Below are 26,677 nucleotides of genomic sequence, written 5' to 3'. Positions count from 1 at the left end.
ACACACACACACACACACACACACACACACACACACACACACACACACACACACACACACACACACACACACACACACACACACACACACACACACACACACACACTGTTTTATCATTGTAAAGCTAATAAATATCTGTGAAAATGTATTTTTCTTAAAAAAAAATTTTTTTTTCAAAATAAATGATGTAATTGATTTGATATTTAATTTTCTTAAAGGGATAGTTCACCCCAAAATAATGTAATCACCCCCCCCCCCCCCCCCCCATTTCATTTCTTTGTTCTGCTGAACACAAAAGAAGATATTTTGAAGAATGTCAGTAACCAAACGGTTGATGAGCCATTGACTTCCATTGTATTTTTTTCTCATCAACTGTTTGGTTACACATCTTCTTCAAAATATCTTCTTTTGTGTTCAGCAGAACAAAGAAATGAATACAGGTTTGTAACAACTTGAGGGTGAGTAAATGACATTTTTGGGTGAACTGTCCCTTTAAGCAATGACATTCATTCAGGCAATTGTATGAGTAAACAAGAATATGGCCACTAGAGTGCACTCTAGTCATGCAAATAAAAAGCAAGCTAGACGAAAAAGAAAAGAGAGAGAGAGAGACAGAGAGAAAAGAACGCTTCGAAACAAAGGGCTGCAAAAGTTTTTACTGTAAAGCTAGTTCTGCAGACAAACGGAGCTTTTTGTTAAAGAGGCAATAACTAGGTTTGTCTGTTTCAGCCTCCCCAGAGTTCAGCAAAAAAACTGAAGATGATGATTTGTTCAACAGTTTCCCACAGTGCATTTACAAACTGACGCATAATGTCAGCATTATCTTCTCTCACACATCAGAAAGAGGAAAAGCTGGATCCCCCCTCATATTCCCCGGGGGTCTCTCTCTCTCTCTCTAACCCTGACCCCATGTTTTAGTCCCGCCCTCAAGCCAAGCAACTATCTGCATGTAAAAGCCACAAGTCACGGAAACCCTTAATTGTGCCTTAAAAAAGGCTGAGCGCATTTATTCAAGCTGGAAACAAAGGATGCGTTTGAAGAAAGACAGTCGGCCAAGGAAATGGGATTTACCTTGGAAAAAGTACACTATTCAAACGTTTCTCTAGTGTTTGTTGGGCTGAAACACTTGGGAGTTTTTTGCTCAAACTTTGAGCTCTTTCTAAATGCATGTATGGACACCAAGGGAGGCAAACATGCGCAAAGGTCCGGGGATATAACTGTTTTCGAGAACAATCTCATCTGTTGTTCCTGAAGTTTTTTTGTCCTCCTCTCCGGAAAACACTGCCAAGCAACTTTTGTGGTTAAATGGGGGCATTGTGAGTTGTTTTCAGGGGGGTAAAGGCAACCACGGATAAAGAAGGGAACGAAAAGTGCGGACTATTTATCAATGAACTGAGAGAAAAGCAAGACAAGTGGGAGGACAGGCATCGCAATGGCTGAAAGGGAAATTGAGAGAAAGGCGCCTGTATATAGAAGCATCTCTTTCAAAAAGTTGGAGAGCTGGAGCGCAAAGAAGCGCAGATCATTTGGAGAGGATTTGGATAGGTGCGGTGCCCTTCCCCCAGACGCCGTAGAGCACAGCGCGCAGCCATCACAAGCGACGCACGCTGTTTCTGTATCCAGAAAAGTTTCCAAAATCTCAGCGGCCAGCCTCTCAACCGCAGACCTCAAGAAAGCGTCTCATGGAATATCTCCATCGGTTCGTCAGCTCTCTGAGAAGTTCAGTTTGAGCACAGCCGCGACACAGAGCTCCCTAGTCAACACTGGAAGCGTTAAAAACACAACAAGTGCCGAAGATTCGTCTTTGAACGAGAGTGGCTGCTTATCCAAAGAGTTTTCGGAGTCTGCGAAAGAGAAACTCAAAGACAGTAACATATATTGCTCGGCTCAAGAGTCTGTGTCAGGATCGGATTCGGACAGAGCAGATAATCACAGACTCAGGAAGACCGTGGGTGGCACAAATACAGGTAAGATACATTGTTTTGAAATCATTGGTTCTCATTTTGCCTATTAGGGAATGAATCGTCAACCATAAACAAAGAAACTTACTATTATACGTCTGCTCAAACTTAAGTAATGGCTTCTACTTTAAACTTGGCGTTGTGTACTGTATATTGTTGACTGTTATGACAGATTGCTAGTGATGCTCTGCATTTGAATGTCGCTTTAACTTAAAAGTGTCTGCTTGATGAATACATGTAAATGCATTTAAACTATCATGCTGTGAGTTAAAAACACAGTCTTTTGTTTTTGTCTTAGGGAGTCCAACATGCAAATCTCGTCGTGGCTATCACCCTTCCTATGGAGAGACTATTCATGTTGATGCAAACTGGCCAAGCGTTACTAAGATTAGAGAACTATTTGGCGATGGACGCCGAAAACAACATAGGTCAACTTCAGATGCTGATGACTTGAAATCTGCCTGTCAACACCTCCAGCATTTTGATGCTAAAGAGGGCATTTCAACTCCAGACAAAAGTGACAAACAGTTCCCCCAGCAGCCAAGGGGAGCCTGGAAAGATACAAACAGCTCTCTTCATGACAACAGTGCATTGTATGTGGACTATTCAATCCCTGACTTCCATACTTTAAGCGCTGAAAGCAATTCCTGTGAGTTATTGAATTGTGATTGTACACCTGCTCCCCCACCACACAGTAGAACGACTGCTTTGCCCCTCAGGTCTCACAGTTGGCAGCTGCAAGAACAGAGACAGAGGGCAGAGCAGCCACAGCCACTGGATAGCTCACATTCCACGCATAACTCCTCCCAACCACAGACAGGGCCTTCCGTAGAACTAGCCGGTGCTCGGGGAAGACTGAGCTCTGGAGAAGAGGACGAGGGGTTGAGTGGATGGACAGTTGGTAACTTCCCTCTAAACAAGCATGGCATTAGAGCTAAGTTGAGAGGAAGGTCCTCAGGCAGTGAGGAGGACAGCGCAGCGCTAGCTCACTACAACACGGACATTAGACGTCGCTCGCTAAGGAAAAAGAAGAAAAGCAGTTGCAGCAGGGACAATGAGGAGTCCGATGACAGCGACAACCAGCCTGTAATGATGGAGCCGTGTGATTCTCAGACGGTGGGCCGCAGGATTGAGGGTTTCCGTTCTAGAGGTTGTAATGCGGGCATGTCATGGGCACGAGACAATCCATCTCAACGGTCTCATATGAGTAAGGACAGTTTTAGACACCTATATAGAAATTTTGAGGGGTCAGTCGGAACCAGCCCTGTTCCTCAGGTGTCACGAGTTTCAAAGGTCACCATACCCTCATTTATATCCAGTCCGTTGGGGTCAAGAAATAGTAGCAGGTATTCTAGCACAGAGACGTTAAAAGAAGAGGATCAGCCAGCCAACATCCACAGCTTTAGCAGGGCGTCATCAGCGGTTTTGAGTAAAACATACCATGGCAATGCCACTCTGTACCGCTCCCCTAGTTTTGGACATGGAGATAACTTTTCCCGTGTCCCAGTTCGAGTTCGCCCTAAGCTTGTGCCCAGCCTAAGCCCAGCAGACTGTAAAACAGGAAGTTCAGAAAACAGAGTACTCTGCCACCCTTTTAATAATGAGAAAGACAGGAACAGGATCTCTATGTCCAACCCTGACATTGCCTCGGAAACTCTATCGCTTCTTAGCTACCTTAAAACCGATCTGTCAGAGTTAAGAATGAGGAAAAAGGGACAAGATGATGAGGAAAATCTGAACTCTGATCAAGGCACATCTGTGTACAGAATGGGCTCCAGGACAAATCGGCCACACCCTGGACGCCCTTCTCTGAAGGATTTAACTGCTACTTTGAGGAGGGCAAAGTCTTTCACGTACTCTGAGAAGCCAGTAGGACAGCAATATTATGGAAGTGGGCCAGGTTTAAGGAGTTCTTCCGAGCAACGGCTAGACTCTGAAGGTAGCGGCGAGCAGGTGGTGATTGCTGACAGGGAGGTGGAGAGCGATGACTGCAGAAGTACCTATGGTTACGACGAGCCAATGCCGACCCCACTACAAGACCGCTACGTACAGGAGGCCAGACAGGTAATAAGAGACATTTGTCAAATGGGTGAAAGTAAGGATGATGATGATGATGAGGAGGAGGAACACCGTTTCAAGACAAAAAGCAGTGACAGTAATATAGACACTATAAAAGAAAATAAGGCAAAGCAGGAGGAGAAGATACTTGAACACCCTGTTTTTACTGGGTGTAAGGAAGGGGAGGCTGATGGAAAAAGTGAAACATGTTTACAGAAGAGAAATTCAGTGGAGAACATTTTTTGTGATAAGTCATTGGATGAACTCTCTGGTCATGAATCTAGCCTAACAGACGAAGGAATTGTAACAGAGCCAGAGGTTGGCTCATATGGGGGGCTGTCCTGCAGTAAAGACTTGCTGGGTCAGAATCTCACCGTTTGGAATCAGTCAGGGTTGTACGAAGAGCAGTTGCCTGATACAACACCAGAGGAATCTCTTTCATCTCAGGTTCCGTCTGTTAGGACAGAGTATGAGGGAGTAGCCATAGGAGGAGACATTAGCAGCAGTAAAAATGTAAACCAGGGGGCCTTAGAGGCTCCGTCTACTCCTAGTGCTATTCGCAGGCGAAGGAAATTTTCCTCAGCTGGAAACAATGGTTCAGACTCCAGCAATGGCAGTAACGGAGAGTCGAACGGTGAGTCTGCATACCGCTCTTTGAGTGATCCAATGCCTCATAGACGTTGTTCAGTTGCAGAGGATGGCGGAAAGAGCTTCTCCATGGATAGCAACCTGCTCGGTTCACTCTCTCTAAACTCCAAGGTGGGTGGTGTGGAGTCCTCTGCAGCAGACCTTTCTGAATATACAGGCAGTGCCGCCAGTGACCTTTCCGTGTGTAGTGACAGCCTGAGAGATTACAGTACTGTCATTCAGAGCATTGTTTGTGAACCTGGTGCAATGGACAATCTTATTGATGAGAAAGCAAATGGCAAGGCTGTGAAGAAAAAGAGCTTTAGTGACCCTAGTAGACGTGGAGAATTGGCGGATACAGCCCTAGAATTTCAAAAGCATCCCAGCGAGCCAATTAATGAACTAGAACAATCCATACCACCTTCTAGCAGTGAGCCCATCTTATCTGAGCAAAGAGATGAGCTATGGGCACTGAATAGCGAACAACGGCAACTTTATTGTCCAACCAGAAGGTCTCGTTCTCAGTCTGAACATGTTTTGCCCTCCCACCTTGGTCATAATGGAGAAACAAAAGCAGCAGGGGAGCCCTCCTTTCCTTTTGACCCTAAGTTAGCTCAGGTTTTGTCTCCTCGTATTACTCGCAGAACCCCCAAAAAACGCTCAAACCGCTTTACTCATCAGGTGTCTTGTGATGACGGGGATCAGTTAGATGAACAAGGCGAAGAGCAGTCCTCCGCATCCAGCCTCCCCCAGCTTCCAACCTCAAAGGTCAAACCCAAACATGTGCGTCATGCCAGTGAACCTGCCACATTTGTGCCTATCATTCCTTCACATGCCCATGTATCCCAGGATCTCCAGAGGTCTAGCCATGAGTCTTTACCACCCAACAAAATAGTCCCGGGGGAGGACACTCCATCATTAGAGGACGTCACTGAGCAATACATCTTGGCCCTGAATTCTCCAGAGTCCCCCGCGGAGACCCCAGCAGCCACTGTTGGGGTTATTCTGGAGGGCACTACTTCCACACCTTTAGTTCCCACCAATGAGCCAAAACTGGAGAGGAAGTCCAGTGAGGAGCTTTCCGCTGTCCCTCTGAAGGCCAAACCAAGAGTGGTGAGTGATATTCTTTTCTCTATTTTGGCTATTTAAATGTCTTTGAATTATGAGTTATGACAAGTTCTTGCAAATGTATAAACACATCAAAGATTGTTGATTGGAAGTAGACATTTTTACTTTCTAATTGTTTCTTACTGTTGAAGTTCATAACTTGTGAGCAAAGCAAGTCAAGGTGTTTTTTTGCATAGTTTTTCATTTGATGTGACCTTCATGCTGGTGTGCTGGACTGACTTAAGGATAAAACTGATATATCACAAGAGTTTCAAGGCCTTCAGCTTGAGTGGGCGTGTGTGCAAAATCATGTATTTATTTGTTTGACATGTTGTTACCTCAGGTTGTAGTGCAGTTGAATTTACTGCACCCGACTTTGTTTTTGTCTCTGATGGAAAGAGCAGAACAATATTTCTAAGAAATATGAAGGACATTTTTTTCTCCCCCCAGCAGGTTCTTCTGGAGTCATGTTGTTCTTCTTTTCCTTAGCCTAGCTTCGTTTTGGTCCAGTGCCTGTAGTGTGTTTGTGCACTGTGTGTGTGTGTTTCTCCCTCTGTCTGCTGCAAATATTCCTTTGTTTACTTGACTATAAAAAGAAAAGTCATAATATTCTGGAATTCTACAAATACTTTGAAGGGAATGCTTTATCGCTTTGTGTATTTATATAATGGTTTATCTGTTCTATAGAAGGTTAAACAACTGAAATTAACCTTCAAAAGAGGCTTGTGTTACCAAACTGACCTCAGGGAGAAATGCCATTCAAATGCATCATATGTAAGAGAGTTGTGCTTGATAGTCTATGTCCAAAGGCTGTGATGTTTTCTGAAGTCTTGCAAACTCTTAGTGATGGATTAGTTCTCTGTATGGCTTGGTAAGCCCTCTGTAGCACGGTTGGTCTGTCTCAGACACAAGGTTTGGTCATAGTTTCCCTCAGTCCACCTTTTATGGTGCTGTATTTTCCTGAGATTTCGTCTGTGCCAGCTTGTCCTTTCAGTATTGTGGTCCACTTAGGACCGTGTTTGGAGCCGCCTGATATTGGCTGATTATATAAAGGGTGCAGATGAGTTTTAGTAACATTCTGTTGGCCTCCATAGCTCCCAAATTCTTGGGAAAACTTTTTTCTTGCAAGGGTCATTATGAAGTGCACAGTGGGGAAATGTTTGCATGGCCTTTTCATTCAGCCTGGATTATGCAGTCTAATTTGAGTCCATCATTGACAGAGGCTTGGAGACTTGCACACGCTGTTCTCAGGCATTTGCGCACACACATTCGTATTGTGGCTAATGAAAAAACAAAATGTAAATAGAGCTAAATGTTCCTCCTCTTAAGCTCCAGGCACATTTCCAGAGACTAATGCCTGCTTTATGACATGTGTAGGGCTGTTTGATGTTACTTTCGTGTTTTTTCCCAAACCTTTCCCAAGATTTTGTCTACAGCACCTGCCATTGGTATATGAATATAGTGGCCTCAGAAAGTATTTGTACACTTACTGTAAGCCGCAGTTAAATATGGATGAGTGTCATTGCATTAACCAAATATCAAAGCAAGTGTGCTTATCTTTCTTTTTAAGAAATGCCATTTAGTTTGGTATGTAGTTATCTAATGCAATGATGAACTGTCCATATACTTTGTGTGTGCAAATGGATTGCATCTCTCAGTTTATTTAAAATAAAATTTGAAATAGTTCTTTCCATATGTTTGGAGGTATTTTCTATGATTTGGGTTATCATGTAATCGCTAACCACAGTATAATGGTAGTTGTTTGGTAAAAGTTGAGGCTGTGGTACTTATCTTGACTCCATCACTGTACTTGTTCTTTAGCGAAAGAGAAGAGTACGGACATCTGACACTAGTGGGTTAATGAATATTGAGGCTTGGAGTGGTTCAGAACATAAACACAGGGTGTTTATTACAGGGGCTGCAACGTGTGTGTGTGTGTGTGTGTAGAGAGAGAGAGCTTGTCTGTGTGAGACGGGTTAGCCAAGTATTCTCTGAGGATGTGATGATCAGAAACTGTAAACACACCCCTGAAAAAAGAAGGAAGAACACATGTGGACAGGCTGTGTGGAGGGGAAAACGCCCTCAGATTGAGCTCTTTGTGAGTAACCTGTGAAGATGTCTCAATGCTGCGGTAATGTGAAACGGATAAAGGAGAGTGAACACATTGTGCTCAGCTGTACAAAGACAAGCAAAAGAGCTGTGATAAAAGAACATAACAAAAGCACAGTCTGCTAAATAACCCCCACGTATAACAAAAATGTGTGAGTGATTGTGTTCATAATCATAATGACATATTTTTTTAAGTAAGTTTCTGATGCTCATGAATGAACTAAAAAAAGAACTTCAAGGAACCATTCGTGCATTCCTCTTTTTCTTTTTCTTTTTTTTTTGCTGCATTTTCCCCCTTCAGTTAAAGGCACAATATGAAAGATTTTTGGATGTAAAATATTTATTTAAAAAAAAACACTAGAACAATGTTATATTTTTGTTGACTTGTGTACTTACATTATCCCACATTTTTCCAACAATGTTTAAATCCAGAGAAATAAGCAATTTTAACCAGGAAGCAATTGAAACCATGGAAACACCAAAGACGCTTTAAGATATTATGTGTTTTATTAGACAAGTGAGCAACTGTTTGGATACATTCATCTACAGAAACTAATCATGGTTAAATATGAAATGTATCTAATATGATAAAACAGTGCTGCGTTACCCCACATACGCATGACTGGAAAAAAGCGGAAGCGGTCGTCTGTGGCATAATAAAAGTGCTACAAAAGCAAGGCGTCATCAAGCTATGTCTTTGTTTTGAATACGCAACCTCTAGCGGCGAAAAATTACATATTGTGGCTTTAAGTTTTTTTAAAAACAATGATAGTAATTGAAGTTACAGTAATGCACCTCTATTGGGTCTTTTAAAGGGTTTACAAGGAGAAACGTGATGCTTGTGTTTTTGTAAAGCACTTGAATTTAATTAAGTTAAAATATATATTATTTTGATCTTTTAAAGTCATCTAAATTGTCCATTTTGAGGGGAGACTACTTTTCTAGGTGGATGAACATCTGGTTATGGATTAGCTCCTACAGATGTTATACCAGTGGCTGAAGATTGCTCCATGTAAATAGTAATTTTCGCGACGTTGAACGATTGGATATAAAATTGCATAAAGTAGGCAATTCTATAAAACTAGTTTCATGTTAACACATTTCACGTTTCTCGTTTCCAGTGTGAGTGCTTTGCTCCATAGACTTCCATTGTAAGTGCCTGTAAACACAATTTTATATTATAAATACAAATTGATGGAAAAGTCATAAATAATTTTGTGCGAATCGAACACCACAAACTGTTTGAATATCCTCCTAGTCAGCAATAAGAAAAAATGGAGACTTGCTTAAGAGTTTCAGAAGAGATCTCAATAAAGTCTCAAATAATCTGATTGGCTATCAACATTCATTTTATAGCTCTATGACTTTAGCATAAGATGGTCTACAGGTCTTAAAGGGATAGTTCACCCAAAAATGAAAATTAGCCCATGATTTACTCACCCTCAAGCCATCCTAGGTGTATATGACATTCTTCAAACTTTTGTCTGTATTCGTCTGAAAGAAGAAAGTCATATACACTAGGGCTGCAACGACGCGTCGACAATGCGTGAAATGCGTCGACGCGTCGGCGGCACATTATTTACGTTCTAGAATGGAACAGAAGATCTAGAATAATGGCAGCTTCTGCTCCCGGGTATAGTGAAAATGATCATTTATCATATAAAGCCAGACCGTGACATTCAAAAGTGTGGGAGTACTTTAAACAGAAGCCGAATAAAACAGCTTTGTTCGCTCTGTAACGCCGGTTTCACAGTGCGCGCGGTGGCAGAGCAGAAGCTGTGCGCGTGGAGAGCGGGAGCTTTCACACTGCCTGTCAATGTTGCCATGTCCGCGTTTTTTCCGCGGAATTGGGCTACTTGTACACTGTTGCCGCGGGCTGTGTCTCATGTCCGCGGGTTAAAGCGATCCCAACTATGTGATATTTAGCCCCGGGAATGAGAATTTTAGCAGGCAGCCCTGCAAAAACGCACACATATTTAACCCCCCGAACGCGATGTTTACCAGAGAACCTCCCCGAAACGCGATTGGGCTTGTTTTGGGCTGGTTTTGAGTAACGAATGGGTGGGTTTTGTTGTGAAAACCTGGCAACCCTGCTGCCAGTGTTCTCTCGCGCAGCTGAACCGTGGCGCGTGTATTGCAACAGACGGTCACATTTTCCGGGGTTCTTCTCCGACCCCAGTACGTCTCGTGCTTTTATTTATTATGGGCTGCATATATCTCCTGTTAATGCGACCCGGTTACCCTCTGTCCCAAACACATATGCATAATAACATGCTGTATATAGGTAGTTTGCATGATTAAAGTAACATTAAAGTTAAGATATGCCTCTAGCTTTAATCATTTAAATGTGTCTTTGAAGTTTGGGCAAAAACTTCTGGTAGCTTTAGTCGTTGTTTATGCACATGTATCTTCAAAATAGACGACTAGTTATACATTAAAACTATGCTGAAAGCTCCTGTATGTGAACCTTTTGCAGATAAATACAAGTGCATTTTTGTTTACTATTGACACAAATCAATAAGTAAATCATACTCAACTACTATATGTAAACAACTTTTCCTAATTAGGCCTACTCTGTATACATTTTATGATGAATAGTATCATTATATATTATGTTTAAAAAGCTTCTTGTGTTCATATATTTCATTATAAAATGGCATACTATGTACACTACCCTTCCTGAAATACAATTAATATTGTCATCATTCATTGATTTCATGTTAAAATAATATACAAATTCACTACCCTCTTTGAAATACAATAATCAGTAAAAAAGAATCATAAGATTAATCCGGAAAAATAATCGTTAGATTAGTCGACTAATCGAAAAAATAATCGTTAGATTAGTCGACAGAAAAAATTATCGTTAGTTGCAGCTCTAATATACACCTAGGAATGCTTGAGGGTGAGTAAATTATGGGATAACTTAAATTTTTGGGTGAACTATCCCTTTAACTGGTTTAAGATGTGTGGGTTTTTTTAGCAGGAAGGGTAGGAAGGAACAGTTTTTTGTGTGTTTGAGTTTCTAAAGCGTTCATGTTGTGTATGTGTGTGTGTTATAAGAGCCTCTGCTCTTTTATCAGCGCCTGTGCCGAGTGATCCTGCGCAGACAGGAAGCTGGGGAACAGAAACAGGAAGTTGTTGTGGTTACTAATATGTTTGATGAGCTGCAGAGGCTGGAATGTGCCGCTCTGCTCGGGAGACTGTTTGGAAACAAAGTGCCAGGCGTGAGACAGCACACACACACACAAACAGACACTCCAGACGACTGTGTGCTGTGTTTGCATGACTTGTCAGAGCTTTGATGCTGTTCTGGCTGTAACTGCTGCTCAGTGTCTTTAGCGGGATTAAAGGCTCAGTTGGAATGAGTGCATGTGTTTGCTGTCTGCCTTCGATTGGGCCGTCGTCTCAGAGGGGACACAGTCATGTCTGTGCCGTTCCTTCTGACCGAGAGTAATTCCCTCTGTGTTCACTCAGACACTTGTGAGTCAGTGCGTTTTAATGTGATGCCTGGATGTCTTGGAGGTGTCTGCAGAGTTTCTTACACTATCCCCGCTGCTATTTGTGAATGATTCATCAGTTCATGTTATTGGTCTGCTGAAGGGGGAAAAAAACGGCTTTACCAGGCTAAGCTGGTTTACTGGTTTAAGACTGGTTAAAAGGACTGTTGACTGATTTCAAAGGGGGTTTTGACACTTTTCAGCAGCTCAGGCTGGAAGATCAGCTTGCTGACCATTTTAAAGGGATAGTTCACCCAAAAATGAACATTCTGTCAACATTTACTCACCCTGAAGTTGTTCCAAACCTGTATGAATTTCTTTCTTCTGCTGAACACAAAAGAAGATATTTTGCAGAATGTGTGTAACCAAACTGTTTGTTTTATTTTTTTATATTAGAACATTTTCTATCACTTCTCTCTCTCTCTCTTTCTCTCTCTCTCTCTCTCTTTTCTCTGTGCCGGCTGTTGTGTCCATGGCCGTTTTGCAGAAGTGAAGGGAAAGAAGGTCACATTCCTGATGCCTGTTTAAATGAAAACAACAGGAACGCAACTAGACCCCCTTTTCTCTTCTCCTCTATGTTCCTGTGCTTTCCACTCGCTCGCTTCATTTACATTCAATCAGTCCTTTATTTTCTCCCTCCTTTCGTTTCCAAGTATCACTTTTCTTTTCATTTTTTACAGCCCTCCTGTCATCCATTACTCCCACCGTCCCTCCCTGTCAGAGTACCTGATATCAGGGCTGAATCTCATTCCTGGAAGAATGACAAAAATGACTTCATCCCTCCACAATGTTCCTCAGCTCCTGAGCTGTCTGCATATGGCTTTCAGAAGAGAGTGAGAGAGACATTAACAGGATGAGCCGCTTTAATGGACAGATAACATACTTCCCTTCAGAATAGATCATTATGGAGGTTTTTGTAGCAGTGTTATTAAATTTTTTATTTTGAATGGAATTGGCTTTTATTTTTATATTTTTCATGGTAATTTTATAAAATTACCATGAAAAATATAAAAATAAAAGCCAATTCCATTCAAAATAAAAAAATTAAATAACACTGCTACAAAAACCTCCATAATTTTGTCAATAAAATGACAAAAGCAGTAAAGCACACGAAATACCTAAAGTATTAATACTTTAGGTATTTCGTGTGCTTTTGTCATTTCATTCGTTTTTATTATATTGCTATTTAGGTTTAATTAAATTTTTACTTCAGTTTTAGTTAGTGTTAGTCATTTATTTATTTCCAGTTAAAAATGTTAGTACTTCAACTTATTTCAGTTTATTGCCAAGGTAACATTTCTTTTTAATTTCTTTCAGTATTTCAGCTTTATTTCAATTAACAGAAATGTTTTTAATAGGTTTGGTTAATGATAATAACCCTGGTTTGTAGTGAGGGATAGTTCACCCAAAGAATTCTGTCATCATTTCCTCAATCTCAATTTGTTCCAAACATGTATGAATTTCTTTCTTTTGCTAAAAACAAAATATGACATTTTGAAAAACATGGGGAACCAAACACCCATTGACTTCCATAGTATGGAGAAAAAAATATCAACCCATCATCTATTTGGTTACCAGCATTCTTTAAAATATCTTCTTTTGTGTTCAGCAGAGGGAAGAAATTCAAACAGGTTTGGAACAATTAGAGTGTGAGTAAATAATGACAGTATTTTCATTTTTGGGTGAGCTATCCCTTTAATTATATGAAAATGATGTGTTAAAAATAATGTGTTTTATAGTAAATGCAGAGTGTGATGCACATAATAGATGCAGAGTACTTTTTGGACAACAACCCATAATTCCGTCAGAGCAGAAGCATTCACACAGGGGTCACAACCGTGACCACATCAGTACTGTGTTGTGTCGTGTTATCATTTTGACCTGGACTCAATTTCCTCAGCTGTCTGTTATCTGGAATATTCATTACATTCCCTTTAACATGGTTTTATCCGTTAGGATTTGATTTGGACTGCACACATGACCAGTATGTAATCATTTTTTCTTCCTTAATGCATTTACAAATGAATCATTGTCCTACTATTTCTATTGCTTATGTTTAGAGATGTAAACCCCTATCCATCATCAGTTGAGGATTCTTCTGGTGTTTTCTTCTGTTGGTGGTCTCTGTAAGCATGAGGGTGCGCGCATTAAGAGTTAAACTCAAGCGTTCTGTCATGCAGATGAGGGTAAAATACTGCCAGGATCGAATCTCACACCAGATTAGTTGAACTTGGGAAACGTTAAAGTGATTGGAGATGTTATGTAGGTGGTTTGTCAGCATGAGGGCTCACCAATCAGAAGCAGTATTTTTCCTTCATTTCTATAATCCGACCACCCATATCTCCCTCTTAGGCTTCTTTTCCTGTTTTTTTAAACCCCCTGATCAAGTTTTGTGTTTTGCCCCCATCTGAGGTCTGGATCTTAATTCTTCAGCGTCAGTGTGATGGATGCTCTAGAATGCATGTCACGTTCATTTTACAAGTGTTTTTGAATTCCTCATGTTGCCCCCTCTCGAAATGAAACCGTTTTTAGAGGTCACTTGTCATTCAGTCGACACTTATCCACTCTAACTTCCAGTAAAAGAAACGCAGGAGCTTCCCCTCAGGGACAAAATGATGCTCAAGACCTCATGATGATCAAACAGGTGGTTTAGCTCTGAATCTTGTGTGTAACCACAGCCTCAATTCAGCGCGGTGTTATTTGAGAATTACAGATTTCATGTACTTCTGTCTTTCTCACTGTTTGTGTTTCTCTTTTTGTGTTCTGCTAAGTGCTCTTGTCTCAAATTAAGTTTAGTTTCATTCTTAAGAATAAAATGACACGCATCAATGTGTCTCTTGGAATAATCACTTATTTCCTCAACTTATTGGTCATTTATTATGCAAAAAATAGCCCTCAAGCAAACGTTCTGCCAGTTTAACTTCAAAGTGTGAGTAGTTTGAAAACTGTGGTTTAAAAATCAGCAAATGGGCTTGTCGTGTGTGTGTTTGTATGTTTTGTTAGTGGTAGGCTGTGTAAGACCACTCCAGTATGAGAACAGGGTCACAGAATGATGCGGTTCACCCTTTCCCATGGTACATCTGGCACAGCTCCAGTGTTTGTGTGTTGATTTGTTTATCTTCCATGTAAGCCTTCTGCATTGCACTGATTTATTGAGATGAACTCAAGGCATGAAATGGTGGAGAAATGGAGAGAGCAAACAAAGAAAAGGGTGATTGTAACTGCTGTGTTCTTTCCTATCATTAGTGGTGTTTGTTTGTTGAGAAAAGTATCACTATTAAAGTCTGGTCACATTTGCTGTTGTTCGACAATTTTTTTGCTGCAAAAATGAAAAATAGCTGCAAATTGTATTTTATTTATATATTTATTATAATAATAACATGTATTATTATTTTTATATATATATATATATATATATATATATATATATATATATATATATATATATATATATATATATATATATATATATATATATATATATATATATATATATATATATATATATATATATATATATATATATATATATATATATATATATATATATGGGCTTAATCTTTATTTTTTATATATAGCATACACACACACACACACACACACACACACACACACACACACATACACATACAAATAATATAATTTACATATAAATTAATGATATATAAATTAAATATAATTATACATATATTTATTAGTGATATTTATTGTTGTTGTTATTATTATCATTATTAGTATTATTTATAATTATTTAATAAAATTAGTATATATATAGGCCTATATATATATATATATATATATATATATATATATATATATATATATATATATATATATATATATATATATATATATATATATATATATATATTAGGGCTGTCAAAAGATTAATCGCGATTAATTGCATCCAAAATAAAAGTTTGTGTTTACATAATATATGTGTGTGTACTCTGTTAATTATTATTTATATATAAATACACACACATTCATGTATATATTTAAGAAATATTTGCATGTTTATACTGTATATACATTTATATAATCTATAATATATATAAATATAAATGTTTTATATATAAAAATTATATTTTTTTCTTAAATATATACATGCTTGTGTGTGTATTTATACATAAATAATAATTAACAGGGTACACACACATATATTATGTAAACACAAACTTTTTGGATGCGATTAATCGCGATTAATCTTTTGACTGCCCTAATATATATATATATAGGCCTATGACCTTTGTGGTGACTAGTTTAGCTTAGGTTAGCATCACTTATATTTTCTTCAGAGCAAATGTAAAAGTCTACTTGATTAAATTAAAGTCTTTTAATTTGTTCACTTTTATTCAAGATTAGTCTGTTGAGATGACCAAATATTCTTTTAAAAGATTGATTTTATGGGTGATTTTTGCCTGTATACGTACATGATGTTACTATGGTACTATGGTATGTTACTGTGGTTGCTAGGCGGTTCTCATTGAATCCTAGGGTGCCCTGGGTGATATTTAGGTGGTTTTCAAACAGTCCTGCACCCACAAGTCTCTGTGATATTGTCGTCTCTAAATATGGCTTGAGCCCTGATTTCAGTTTAAGTCTGTTTTTTTTTTGCCTGTTTTATTGTCTGGCAGGTGAAAATCATCCTGTAACTAAGTAAAGAAACAGCTCTCCACAACAAGCTGCATGGTTTAAGGTATCATTTTTGTCCGTAGCACAAATAGTAAGCAGGCCAAAATGTCATACTTGGGGTTAGAGGTTTAGAACAAACCCCCAATCTGAAGTATGAGCACTAATAATAGTGATGTTTGCTTTAACAAGCGCCACTAATTATTATCGTTATGTCATTTATATCAGCTTTCTTCTTTCTTTGTCCCTAGTGTTTTTCTACACTGTCAGTTATAACTTTGCTTTCTCTGTCTCTCATTACGATGGTACCACCCTCTGTAATTACAGTGTTCTGTTTGCTTATGCGGGAGAGAATGGTTTATCCACTTTCTGGGGTTCCCTAAAGAATCACTGCTGCCCGTCTAATTTATTTCATGTCATTGGACTTCTGTGTGTGCGGTTATTAAAAAAGCATATTTGTCTGTCATCTTGCGAAACCAAGACAAAAGGAATGATTTATGACTGTACCATTGGATATTTGTGTATTTCAATCTGCTATCTTTTCCATGTTGTGGTTCTTTTCCATTTTTATAAACCCAGAATGCTGCAGCTGTGTGTGTGATGTGGGTAAAGCATCTATATTTCATTCTTTTCCACTTTGGATCAGTGTTCTCCACAAGTTTGGGCAACATGGAAAAGAACCGCCTCTTTTGCATAAATTCTATTTAGAAAATCACAAATGTCTTTGTGGAATCTTCAGGAATGGAGCAGTGTTTTTGTTTTAGAAACCGAGCTAGTTTACCTTGATAAATTGCTTTTTTTATTTGATGTGACTTGGGAATTTGGCTCTTGTATAACTTACTTGACAGGTATTCGATCAGGTTATTTGCATTCCATGTGGATTTATCTTGATTTTTACACATCAACAAGGTGATATTTACATCTTACATTTGTATCTGCTGTTTCAAAAGTAGATTTTTTTCTTTTATTCAGCAAGGATGCATTAAATTGATCAAAAGTGCCAGAAAAGACATTTATAACGTTAAGGAAGATATTTCAAATAAATGCTGTTATTTTGAACTTTCTATTCATCAAATAATCCTGAGAAAATATTAATCAGCACAACTGTTTTCAACATTGATCATAAAAATAAATGAGCAGCAAATCAGTACATTAGAATGATTTCTGGATGATCATGTGACACTGAAGGCTGGAGTAATGATGCTGAAAATTCAGGTTTTAATTACAAAATTAAAAAGCTGTCAAAAACAAAACAATCTTACTGACCACAAACTTTTAAATAAAATATTATTTCTTTGTAAATAAATGGCAGCTATGATACATTTTGATGAGTGTTTCCTCATTGGCGTCCAAGCCCACTTGCTGTCCCTCACGGACAATGCATGTACTGTAGCAGGCCGGGGCATAACTGAGCATGTGGGCTCCGGGGCCTTCAGAATGTGGGTGGACCGGAGCGGTGGTCCCTCTCTGACTGACACATTCGCATGCATATTGACTCGGGCTTGGCAGGACAACATGGGCACATCTCAAGATCAAACTCGTAGAGTGCGTGCCAATTTTAAGGAGAACGATCAAGACTTCTGCGCTCGCGCTCTCTCGCTCTTTGTTCGGCTTTAATGGCGTCGGTGAGGCGGTTTGGAGGGGCTTCACGTTTCTATGGTAATGGCAGGAAAGAATACAAGGCCTCAAGTGCCGCCTCCAGGAAGAAGGTTCTGGAACAGGGTAAAGACTTCAAAAATCAGGCAGGTTTTTTTCTCTTGGTTTGCCTTGAAACATTGGTTGTTGAGGGTATAATTATTATTATAGTCTGAACATTATCTATTGAGAAAATGGAACTGGTCGGAGTTAATTGACTGCGTTGCTATCAACCAATGGTGGCACTTTGGGGGCGGGACTACTTGTTTGAATGACCAATGGAAGATGGAGTAGTAGGAAAGTAATGGAGTTGTTTGGAAGTAGTAAAGCAGTTTTGTTTGGTATTGTTTGACCTTTAATGTTGGTTAAGTTGAATGTATGCTCAGTTCTCGTTCCTTTAAAAGGGTCCTTGATTATGATTTCACTTTTTGCCATGTTGGGCTGAGTTGTTGTAGTAGAGTGTTGTTGCCATGCCGTCGAAATGCTGTTATTTCTGTTACACAGTCTGCCATGTTTATACCCTCGCTAGAGTAGCTAGTCATAAAATGTATTTAAACATTATAACTGTTCTGTTTTTGGCTGTAATTATAACTCCTGGCATCTGAGCCACTGGGGATGCAGTGGATTCATTTCATTTGTGAAGGGAATGTGTCCAAGAAGTTGGCTAAATTTGTAGCCTATATGTTTGTGTGAATCATTGTACATGTACACTGGACTGCTTTGCAAACGAGGGTCAGTAAACGCAGGATTTCCACTAGGGGTGGGAATCTTAAGGCACTTAACGATTCAATCCGATTCTGATTCTGGGAGTAACGATCCAATTCCCAAAACGATTCTTAACATACATTTTTAGTAACTAATTATCCTGCTGTGCAAATACATTTATAGTTAGAATATCTGTTTGACAGTATTGCCATATTAAAAATTATTATGAAGATTTCTTTCAATACTTTTCTTTTGTTAACAAAGTTATATTCAAGATTAACAAGCTCTAATGAAACATAGTAAGCCATACAATTGCAAAGAACAATCATTAAGAATAAACTTTCTCAATTTACAACTAAAGGCCTGTACACACCGGAACGAATATCGCACGCCCTTATCGCCAGCATTTTTCGCAATGTTTTTCGGCGCGTCTTGAGTGTTCACACCCAAGCGATTTTCACTGGCGATGCGCCGAGTGAACATGCTAATTCAGTAGATAGCACTCACGGTACACAAGGTGGTGCTGCGGTTTTCGAACCCGAGGCGTTTTTTTTTTTAAATGACGCTTTTACACCTGGTGTTTTGCGCGTCGGTGTGCACACTCACATTGGCGCCCTTTGTTTAGTCATGAGGCGTTAAACGCGCGCGAAAATCGCCCCGGTGTGAACAGGCCTTAGGTGTGACAATTTTTCAGTTTCTTTAGAACATTTTAATAAATAATGTCTTTAAAGCAAAAAAAAGTTTACTTTGGTTAGAGCCACAAAAAAATCTTTAAAACATAGGCTAATGCAGAAGAAAAACAACTTTAGCGCTCGCTGAGAAGCCAAATTCAGTGTGTGCGCATAACATCTCACAGGAGAAAACTTGCCGAGCTGCAACAGTCATGTTAGAGACATTTAACGAATCACTCACCAAAACGAAGTCTTTGTTCAGAATTTTCCATTCGTTTGAAACATTGTGCAGTAGTTCAACAATATTCGATAAGTCATTCCAAAAATGATGCCACGGATGTTGGTAGGTTTATGTCCCGGCCACCGCATCGGAGACATAGGAGTGTTTTAATTCATGATCAGAAAAGCGCCTTATAGCCTAGCCTACTTGAGCACCACTTCGTTATTTTGGCTCAGAATTTAGTTTGTTGGAAATATGAACTTAATTTAGAAATGCTTTTGAAATTAAAAACTTTGCATTTAATAAGCAAAATACATTTTTGAAATGGGGAGGCAGCCGCAGCAAGCGCAGACACAGAGCGGCCAGAGAAATGGAGGAGCAACTGCTGTAAGGCGTTTGTGCAAAACTGTGGAAAAACTGCATAAAACGTGCGGGTATTGAACCCTCTCACCGGGAAAAGTGTCCCCACGGGTGCGACGCCCCTGAGCAGGTCGTAGTTTGTCCATTTTATCTTAAACGAAGCCAATTCACCAGCATACGAACGTTCGCCTATCAACGGGTTTTTCTGTTTGGCCGGTGACCGCGTGCACAGTGGTGAAGTGGCCGTTTGAATTGAACACAGAATCGATTCTGAATTTTTTTTAATCGATTCTGAATCGTTGGATAACGAATCGCGATGCATCGATGCAACAACCTTTTCTCCCACCCCTAATTTCCACAAATGTTGCTTCTCAAAGATGGATCAAATCCAACTCTTTGTGATCCAACTTCATATCTTGAACACGTAAGTACTGCACGTTATAATGTGAGTGTTCGCAAATCGCCTTTCTGAATGTGCTAATGTGGCTAAAGTTACCATTGTCTCTTACTGTATTCACAGAGACCAGAGCTTGTTATTTTTTTACCCGAAAATGCTTACCGCCTGTACAATTCAGAAACACACTTTTATTACTTCTTAAAAATAAAACTTAGGACACAGCTCTGATCTCTGTAACTTTAGCCACCATATAGCATCACCATATAGCATCCTAACCAGCACATTCACAAAGGCGATTTACGTACTGTCACAAAATATAACGTCCAGTACTTGCATGTTCTGAAAATGAACTTGGTCAAACAGTTGGTTTTGATCCATCCTTGAGAATTCAGAATTCACTCCAGTTGTCGTTGTTGTCATTTATCCAAACTAGCACAAGCTGTAAAGGCTCCACCCTATTCTGGAAAGGGGCGGGGAGCAGCAGCTCATTTGCATTTAAAGAGACACAAAAAAAATGATATATTACTTGTGAGAAGGGCGTTATAGGACCCCTCTAATTGTTTGATTTCATGAGGTAACCGTCAAGCTAGGTTTGTCGTAGACTACTTCTCACATGAGTAGGTTACGCAGTACACTTTCAACAGGCCATAATAGCAGGAGTAACTGCAAGGATAACGTCACACACTAGGAACTTTAGCATGATTGGAGGCTAACGTAACACTTCAGGAACTGTTAACGTTGCTGTGGTATAATTATCTGTGTTTGGGTTTCACGACGCGTTAAGGGTGGTCCGGAACTGAATTTGTGCAGCTTTTCAAAGTGATGTTTGACAGTCCTGAAATAGCCATTCGGTTTGTTTTTCCTTTTTCAGACTCTGCTCTTTCTCCAATATTAGAACCTTAATATAGGCAAAGAACGCCAGCAGAAATGTTTCTAAATCAGACATGCACCCGATTAAAGAGCTGGATTTGGTGCTTGGCAGGCTGGCAGAGTTTGGGTCAGGTCCAGGACCCCTCGTTGGTCGCCCCCTCCTCTGAGGTTTAGTCTGTCAGATGAATCCCAGGAAATTGGGAAGTTTGAAGGTTGTGTGTCCAATGCTTATCTGATCAGTTTCAGTAGATCAAATTCCAATATTTTTACCTACTAGGTCAGTCTGATATGAAACTTTTGATGAAGAAAAAATGCAAAAAGCTTAATGTTTTAAACTGAATAAATAAAGCCCTGTTCACACAACAGGACTAAATTAATTTAAAAAAAACTTAATACACATTGTAACCTAACATGTGCATGAAGAAAACTCATATATTACATTATACATATATACATTTTTTGCATTACAATAATGAGTCTTGTTTTTGTTTGTTTTTTGCATTTTGCATCAAAATTGGGAGGCGAATGTAAATCTTAATGGTCCCCTTTCTTATTTTTCATGTTGAGGTTTAAATTACCTTCTAGTTTTTGACATGTTTACAGATTGTAAAGAATGCTTAAAAGAGTTGGGCAAAGTTTTCATGTGGATTTGCAAAATCAAAGATGGCATTTATACATTTGTGTGTGCACATGTCGAGAGAGGTGAGCCATATATTTGTCCTCTGGCTGGACTCTCGGGGTCCCACGTCTTCAGCACGACCCGCAGATCAGCCTTCATCAATCATAATAGCCCAAATTACCCTCCTAATGATGATTGTGATAATGGTAATGACCGCTGATTCCAGAGTCTTCGGAACGCAGGAGAGGAAACAGAGGAAGACAGGCGGTCGGAAGCCAGGAAGTGCACAAATGTTTCGTACAAAGAGTTGAGATGACTGCTGGAGGACACTGGGAAAATCGTGCCATTATGTCAAGATTGACCTCCTATGAATGAGGAGTCTGTGCCGGTAGAGCAGGTAATAGAAGCCTGAGTTTGGGATTACAGGCTGTGTGTGTGCGTCTGTCCAAGAGCACAAATAACTTCAGAGTTACTCCGGGTTCATCCCGGAGGAGGATTTTATAGCGCAAAGGTTGCTTCTAGATTTAATGCAGTTCTCAGTAATGTTTGGTTGAAGTATGAACTTTATCTGGCATGGTTGTTTTTATACAGTAAGGGAATTGAGCTAAAACAAATATTCATAATTGAGATCTCTGACTTTTGATTGCATCATTTGGTGTCTTGGCAAATTTGAACAACGATTCAGATTAGAATGCGAAAAGTCTCTTTTGTTCTCCAATTTTTCCATCCATCCATCCATCCATCCATCCATCCATCCATCCATCCATCCATCCATCCATCCATCCATCCATCCATCCATCCATCCATCCATCCATCCATCCATCCATCCATCCATCCATCCATCCATCCATCCATCCATCCATCCATCCATCCATCCATCCATCCATCCATCCATCCATCCATCCATCCATCCATCGCTTATTTTTTTAAACATTAAGCCTAAATAGTTTTTGTGTATTTATTTATCTATTTATCTATTCATTTATTTATTACGTGCTTATTCATTAATTCATTACTTGCTTTTTTTTAAACATTAAGTCTAAATAGTTTGTTTGTTTGTTTATTTATTTATCTATTCATTTATTTATTACTTTTTTTTTAAACATTAAGCCTAAATAGTTTTTGTTTTAATGTATTTATTTATCTATTAATTTATTTATTATTTCTTTGTTTTTATTTTAAACAAGCCTATTTCAGGATTTTTTTTGCAATCTGACAGTTAAGCATATTTCTATTGTTTTATTTTTATGTATAATACTTTAATACCTTATAGTGTTAGTAATATTTAAATATTTTTTGTGTTGTTGTTTTTTTTGCAATACAGTGATGATAATGAGATTTTGTTTTGTATGTTGTATTGGAATTGGCAGAAAGAATTAATCGTCATAACAATAATTGTCAAATGCACAAAATCATAATGGTCCTATTTCTTCTTTTTTATTAAGGGGCTAAAAAAACAACTTTGGTCTGTTCTTGAGAGGTTTAGAGATTGTTTTCTTCTTCAGAAATAGTGAAACGGACACAGCTGCAATAACATCATGTTTTCTTTCTTTGCAGCAGCAGCTTTTTTCACCTCTTAAAGATCTTAAAGTGTGCACTCTTGTCTTATTTAAAGCTTACAAGTTAAGTCTCCTGTTGGGTTGAGTAAGAAAGCTCAATGTCAAGTACATTCTCTTGTACATGTCGCAAAAGGATCCCAAATTTAGTGTCTCTGGGAATGAAAATAAATGACGATCGTGTCACCGTTTAACCTTTTGCTCAGATACTTGTTCAACATAACTGTTTTTCTGGCAGCAGACTGATGGAATATTAGATGACATCAGCATGGATCTCTTCAAGTTGTAACAGGAGATGAGGTTATTAACCATTAAATTTAAGGGACACTTGAACACAACTTAGACAAGGCATTTTTATTGACATTTTTCTTTGTCCTTTTGCAGTTAAATCCTTGTTTTATAGCTTTTGATTGGCATAAAGCCATCATATCCAGAATTCGTACATTCTTATAAATGTTTTTCTCCGGAACTAGTGTATGAATAGGAAGTTAGCTGAGTTTGGCGCAGATCTCCAGATGGGAACGGCAAAGTTACTGCCACCACCAGCAGCCTCCTCCTCCCCCTCATCCGAGGAACTATCCCGTCCATTTATCTCGACCTATTTTTATCCTTCTGGCCTGTTGTGTCGTCAGGCCTACATCTGGTTCTCATTCGTAGTTCTCATTCCATAAAAGACAAAGTTGCATTTAGTGAAGAGACTGCAACAATATTTTTCTCCCACTCTCTCCTCGCTCTCTCTTATTCACACATTCACTCCTCCTTTTTTTCTGTGATTCGAAAGCCAGTTTACTGATAAAGTAGGGATGCAAATGTGTCACCTTTAGGGAGAAACCATTGTCTGGCTATCACCAGACCAAGCTCAATTTAAGATTGAACATTGGTCTGGGGAGTCTGCTCTGTATTTTCTACTGCACAAGAGGCGTGATAAACAAGCATAAATTAAATGACTCTGTACGCAATTGGACAGTCCTTCAACCAATAAGACCACAAGAGGCGTGATCAACGGGCATCGATCCATCACTTCTCTATCCGTCATCATGTTAAACCCGCCAATATCGCGCCAGGTGATAAGATAAGCCAGTCTGTCATTGTTTCCCGCAAAAGTGTAACAGAAGCAGAAGAAATTAATGTACAGGTTTCCAGACTTAGTCGCAGGGCGAAATCAAATTGCCGGCAGATCAGGCTGGGTTTACCTAGTCTAGAGAAACCACTGTTTGATTCCAAAATATGATGTTCATCTGAAAATATATATATATATATATATATTATTCTTGAACTGATCACATTATTTAAAGGGATAAAGTTACATGAAATACAAACATTTTAACATTAAACATAAAAATGTTGATTTTAAATCCACTGTTGTTTTAAATAAAATTGTTCTAGTCTATATACAATATTTAATGCAACTACATCAGAAGTAACTGTAATTAAATTACAGAAAATGCAAGGGTAATCCCTTACTGTGCGTTCACACGGGGTATCTGCATTAACGCTTCTCATTTACTTTGAATGGGTGACATCATGCGTTGCCAAACTGAATTGTGGTTCCGTTGCATTAAGTCACTGGCGTTGCTCGCGGCAGAAGTTGAAAACCTTTCAAGCGTCAACACAGGTGTCAACCAATCAGATCGCCTATGCAAATACCCTAGTCTAGTGCATAGCCAATTGTGTTCATGCAACACCGGAAAAGGAATGTGATTTGCTGTGGTCACTATGACGATGAAGTCAGCACCAGCTTCAAACACGCCCACCACTAAGCGTCAATACTGATGCCCCGTGTAATTGCAGCGTTACTTTACTTTTCCAGGGCAAAAGTAATTAAATACTTAGAAATGCATGAGTGTTGCCAAATTTTCTTCCAGGGGGACCAAAATATATTTTACTCGCATAGGTTTGAAACAACGAATTAAAATTTTCTGTGAATTATCCCTTTAAGATCAAAATGAAATGCTTTCATATGGACACAGTTGCAGGGCATAATTCGACTGAGATTTGGACTCCTTTTGATCTTGCTTTTATTCACCACAGTGGCACGATTCCTCTGAAATCCCTCCTTTCATAATGCTATAGATTGTTGTATTGGAGCACGCCACAATCACCTGACCCAGTAATCCCAGCGAGCTGCGCTTATATGTGTGTCAAGGCTGGCTCAGAGTTTGCATTCCTGCCTGCAGTCAGTCAGCAGCCCCTGACCCTATTTGACCTTTGACCTCTCACCCTTTTTGATTACCACAGGTAGAGGTATTTACCACCTCCGAGTGTGAGAGGTGAGGAGGTACAAGCGTCAAACAGAATCCGCTCACCAGGGGCCAAAGGTAAACTAGTGACCCCTTGACCCGTCAGTAAAAATAAAGCAGAATTCTGTGCGAATGTTGACCACATTTGTGTATATTAGGGTGACCAATCGTCCTTTTTTCCCAGGACATGTCCATGTATAACAATTTTATCCATACAGAGGGGGCATACTTAAAATGTATTGAAATTAATAAGGAATCTTTGAGTAAACTTCGAGTATCATTTGAGTATCTTCTTGCCAGGCCGAGTGTCCTGGTTTTCGGTAATCAAAATATGGTCACCCTAGTGTATATACATGCAGAGGTGTTTTGCAAAGCCCCACTGGACCAAAAATCTGTTAACTAGTAACACTAAGTAATTCTGGACCTAAACAGTGGTCTAAAAAAACGCACGCATGGATACGTTTCAGTAGAAGATGCACAAGGATTAGTGTTTAACTGTGTACAGGTTTGCACGTGTTTTAATGGGCCCTACAGTTTCTGCTTTGTTGTGTAAAAGAAGAATAGGTCATATATCTCTCACATACCCTGGGCGACCTTCCATATAAACCGGGTCATTGATTGGATCCTTTCGGCAGGTTGAGTAGAGGTCACTGTGCTAAAACAGTGAGCCATAAGGCTCTCGATCTCTCTTGCTCTCTCACCATGCTTCCGAAAACTTAAAAATGCAATTAGCAATGAAATACTTCTTTAGTTCTCACCAAAGCTCGCTCTATTTTGCTGTAGGTCATTAAACTGTTACGCTGCCTCAGAAGTCTGTCTGAAATCAGTTCCATGAGGATCCTTCTTACGCAAACGCTGCTTGTAGAGTCATTGCCTATAAGGCAGCCAGGCAACAAGTCAGCTGCCCTTGTCTCTCTCTCTCTCTCACTTTTCTTTTGTTGTGTTTTTTTTTCCTTAAATGTAGCCTACCTGAGTAGTTCAGAAACAAACTTAGTTGGGAGAATAAGGAAAAAGATTAGTTAACTACACTATACCATTCAAAATTTGGGGTTAGAAATATTTTGTGCTCACCAAGGCTGCATTTATTTGATCATAAATACAGTAAGAACAGAAATATTGTGAAATGTGATTACAATTTAAATTTGAATATATTTTAAAATGTAATATATTCGTGATTTTTTTTTCTTTTTTTTTTTCTAGTCTTCAGTGTCACATGATCTCTCAGAAATCATTGTAATATGCTGTTTTTCTGCTCAAAAATTTTTCTTATCATCAATGTTGAAAACAGTTGCACTGCTTCATATTTTTGTGGACACCGTGATACTTTTTTTTTCTTTTTAGGATTGTTTAATGTATAGAAAAGAACAGCATTTATTTAAAAAAATATATACATCTTTTATAAATAGAAAA

The 26,677-nt window shown here is 39.1% G+C and overlaps 1 protein-coding gene across 2 annotated transcripts in view; it reads left to right on the top strand.

Moving 5' to 3' along the window:
- Positions 1-922: 922 nt before the first annotated feature.
- arhgef17 (Rho guanine nucleotide exchange factor (GEF) 17) overlaps positions 923-26,677 on the top strand; it is a 115,076-nt gene continuing 89,321 nt past the window's right edge. For both annotated transcript variants that reach the window (XM_079826024.1, XM_079826023.1), the window contains exons 1-2: positions 923-1,967; positions 2,260-5,759. In XM_079826024.1, the coding sequence (XP_079682150.1) occupies positions 1,433-1,967; positions 2,260-5,759 (4,035 nt within the window). In that variant the 5' untranslated portion in view covers positions 923-1,432. The remainder of the gene's footprint in view (positions 1,968-2,259; positions 5,760-26,677) is intronic.

This window comes from Gobio gobio, assembly GCF_949357685.1.
Source record: "Gobio gobio genome assembly, chromosome: 9".
NCBI lineage: Eukaryota > Metazoa > Chordata > Actinopteri > Cypriniformes > Gobionidae > Gobio > Gobio gobio.
This window is presented reverse-complemented; position numbering and strand designations above follow the sequence as displayed.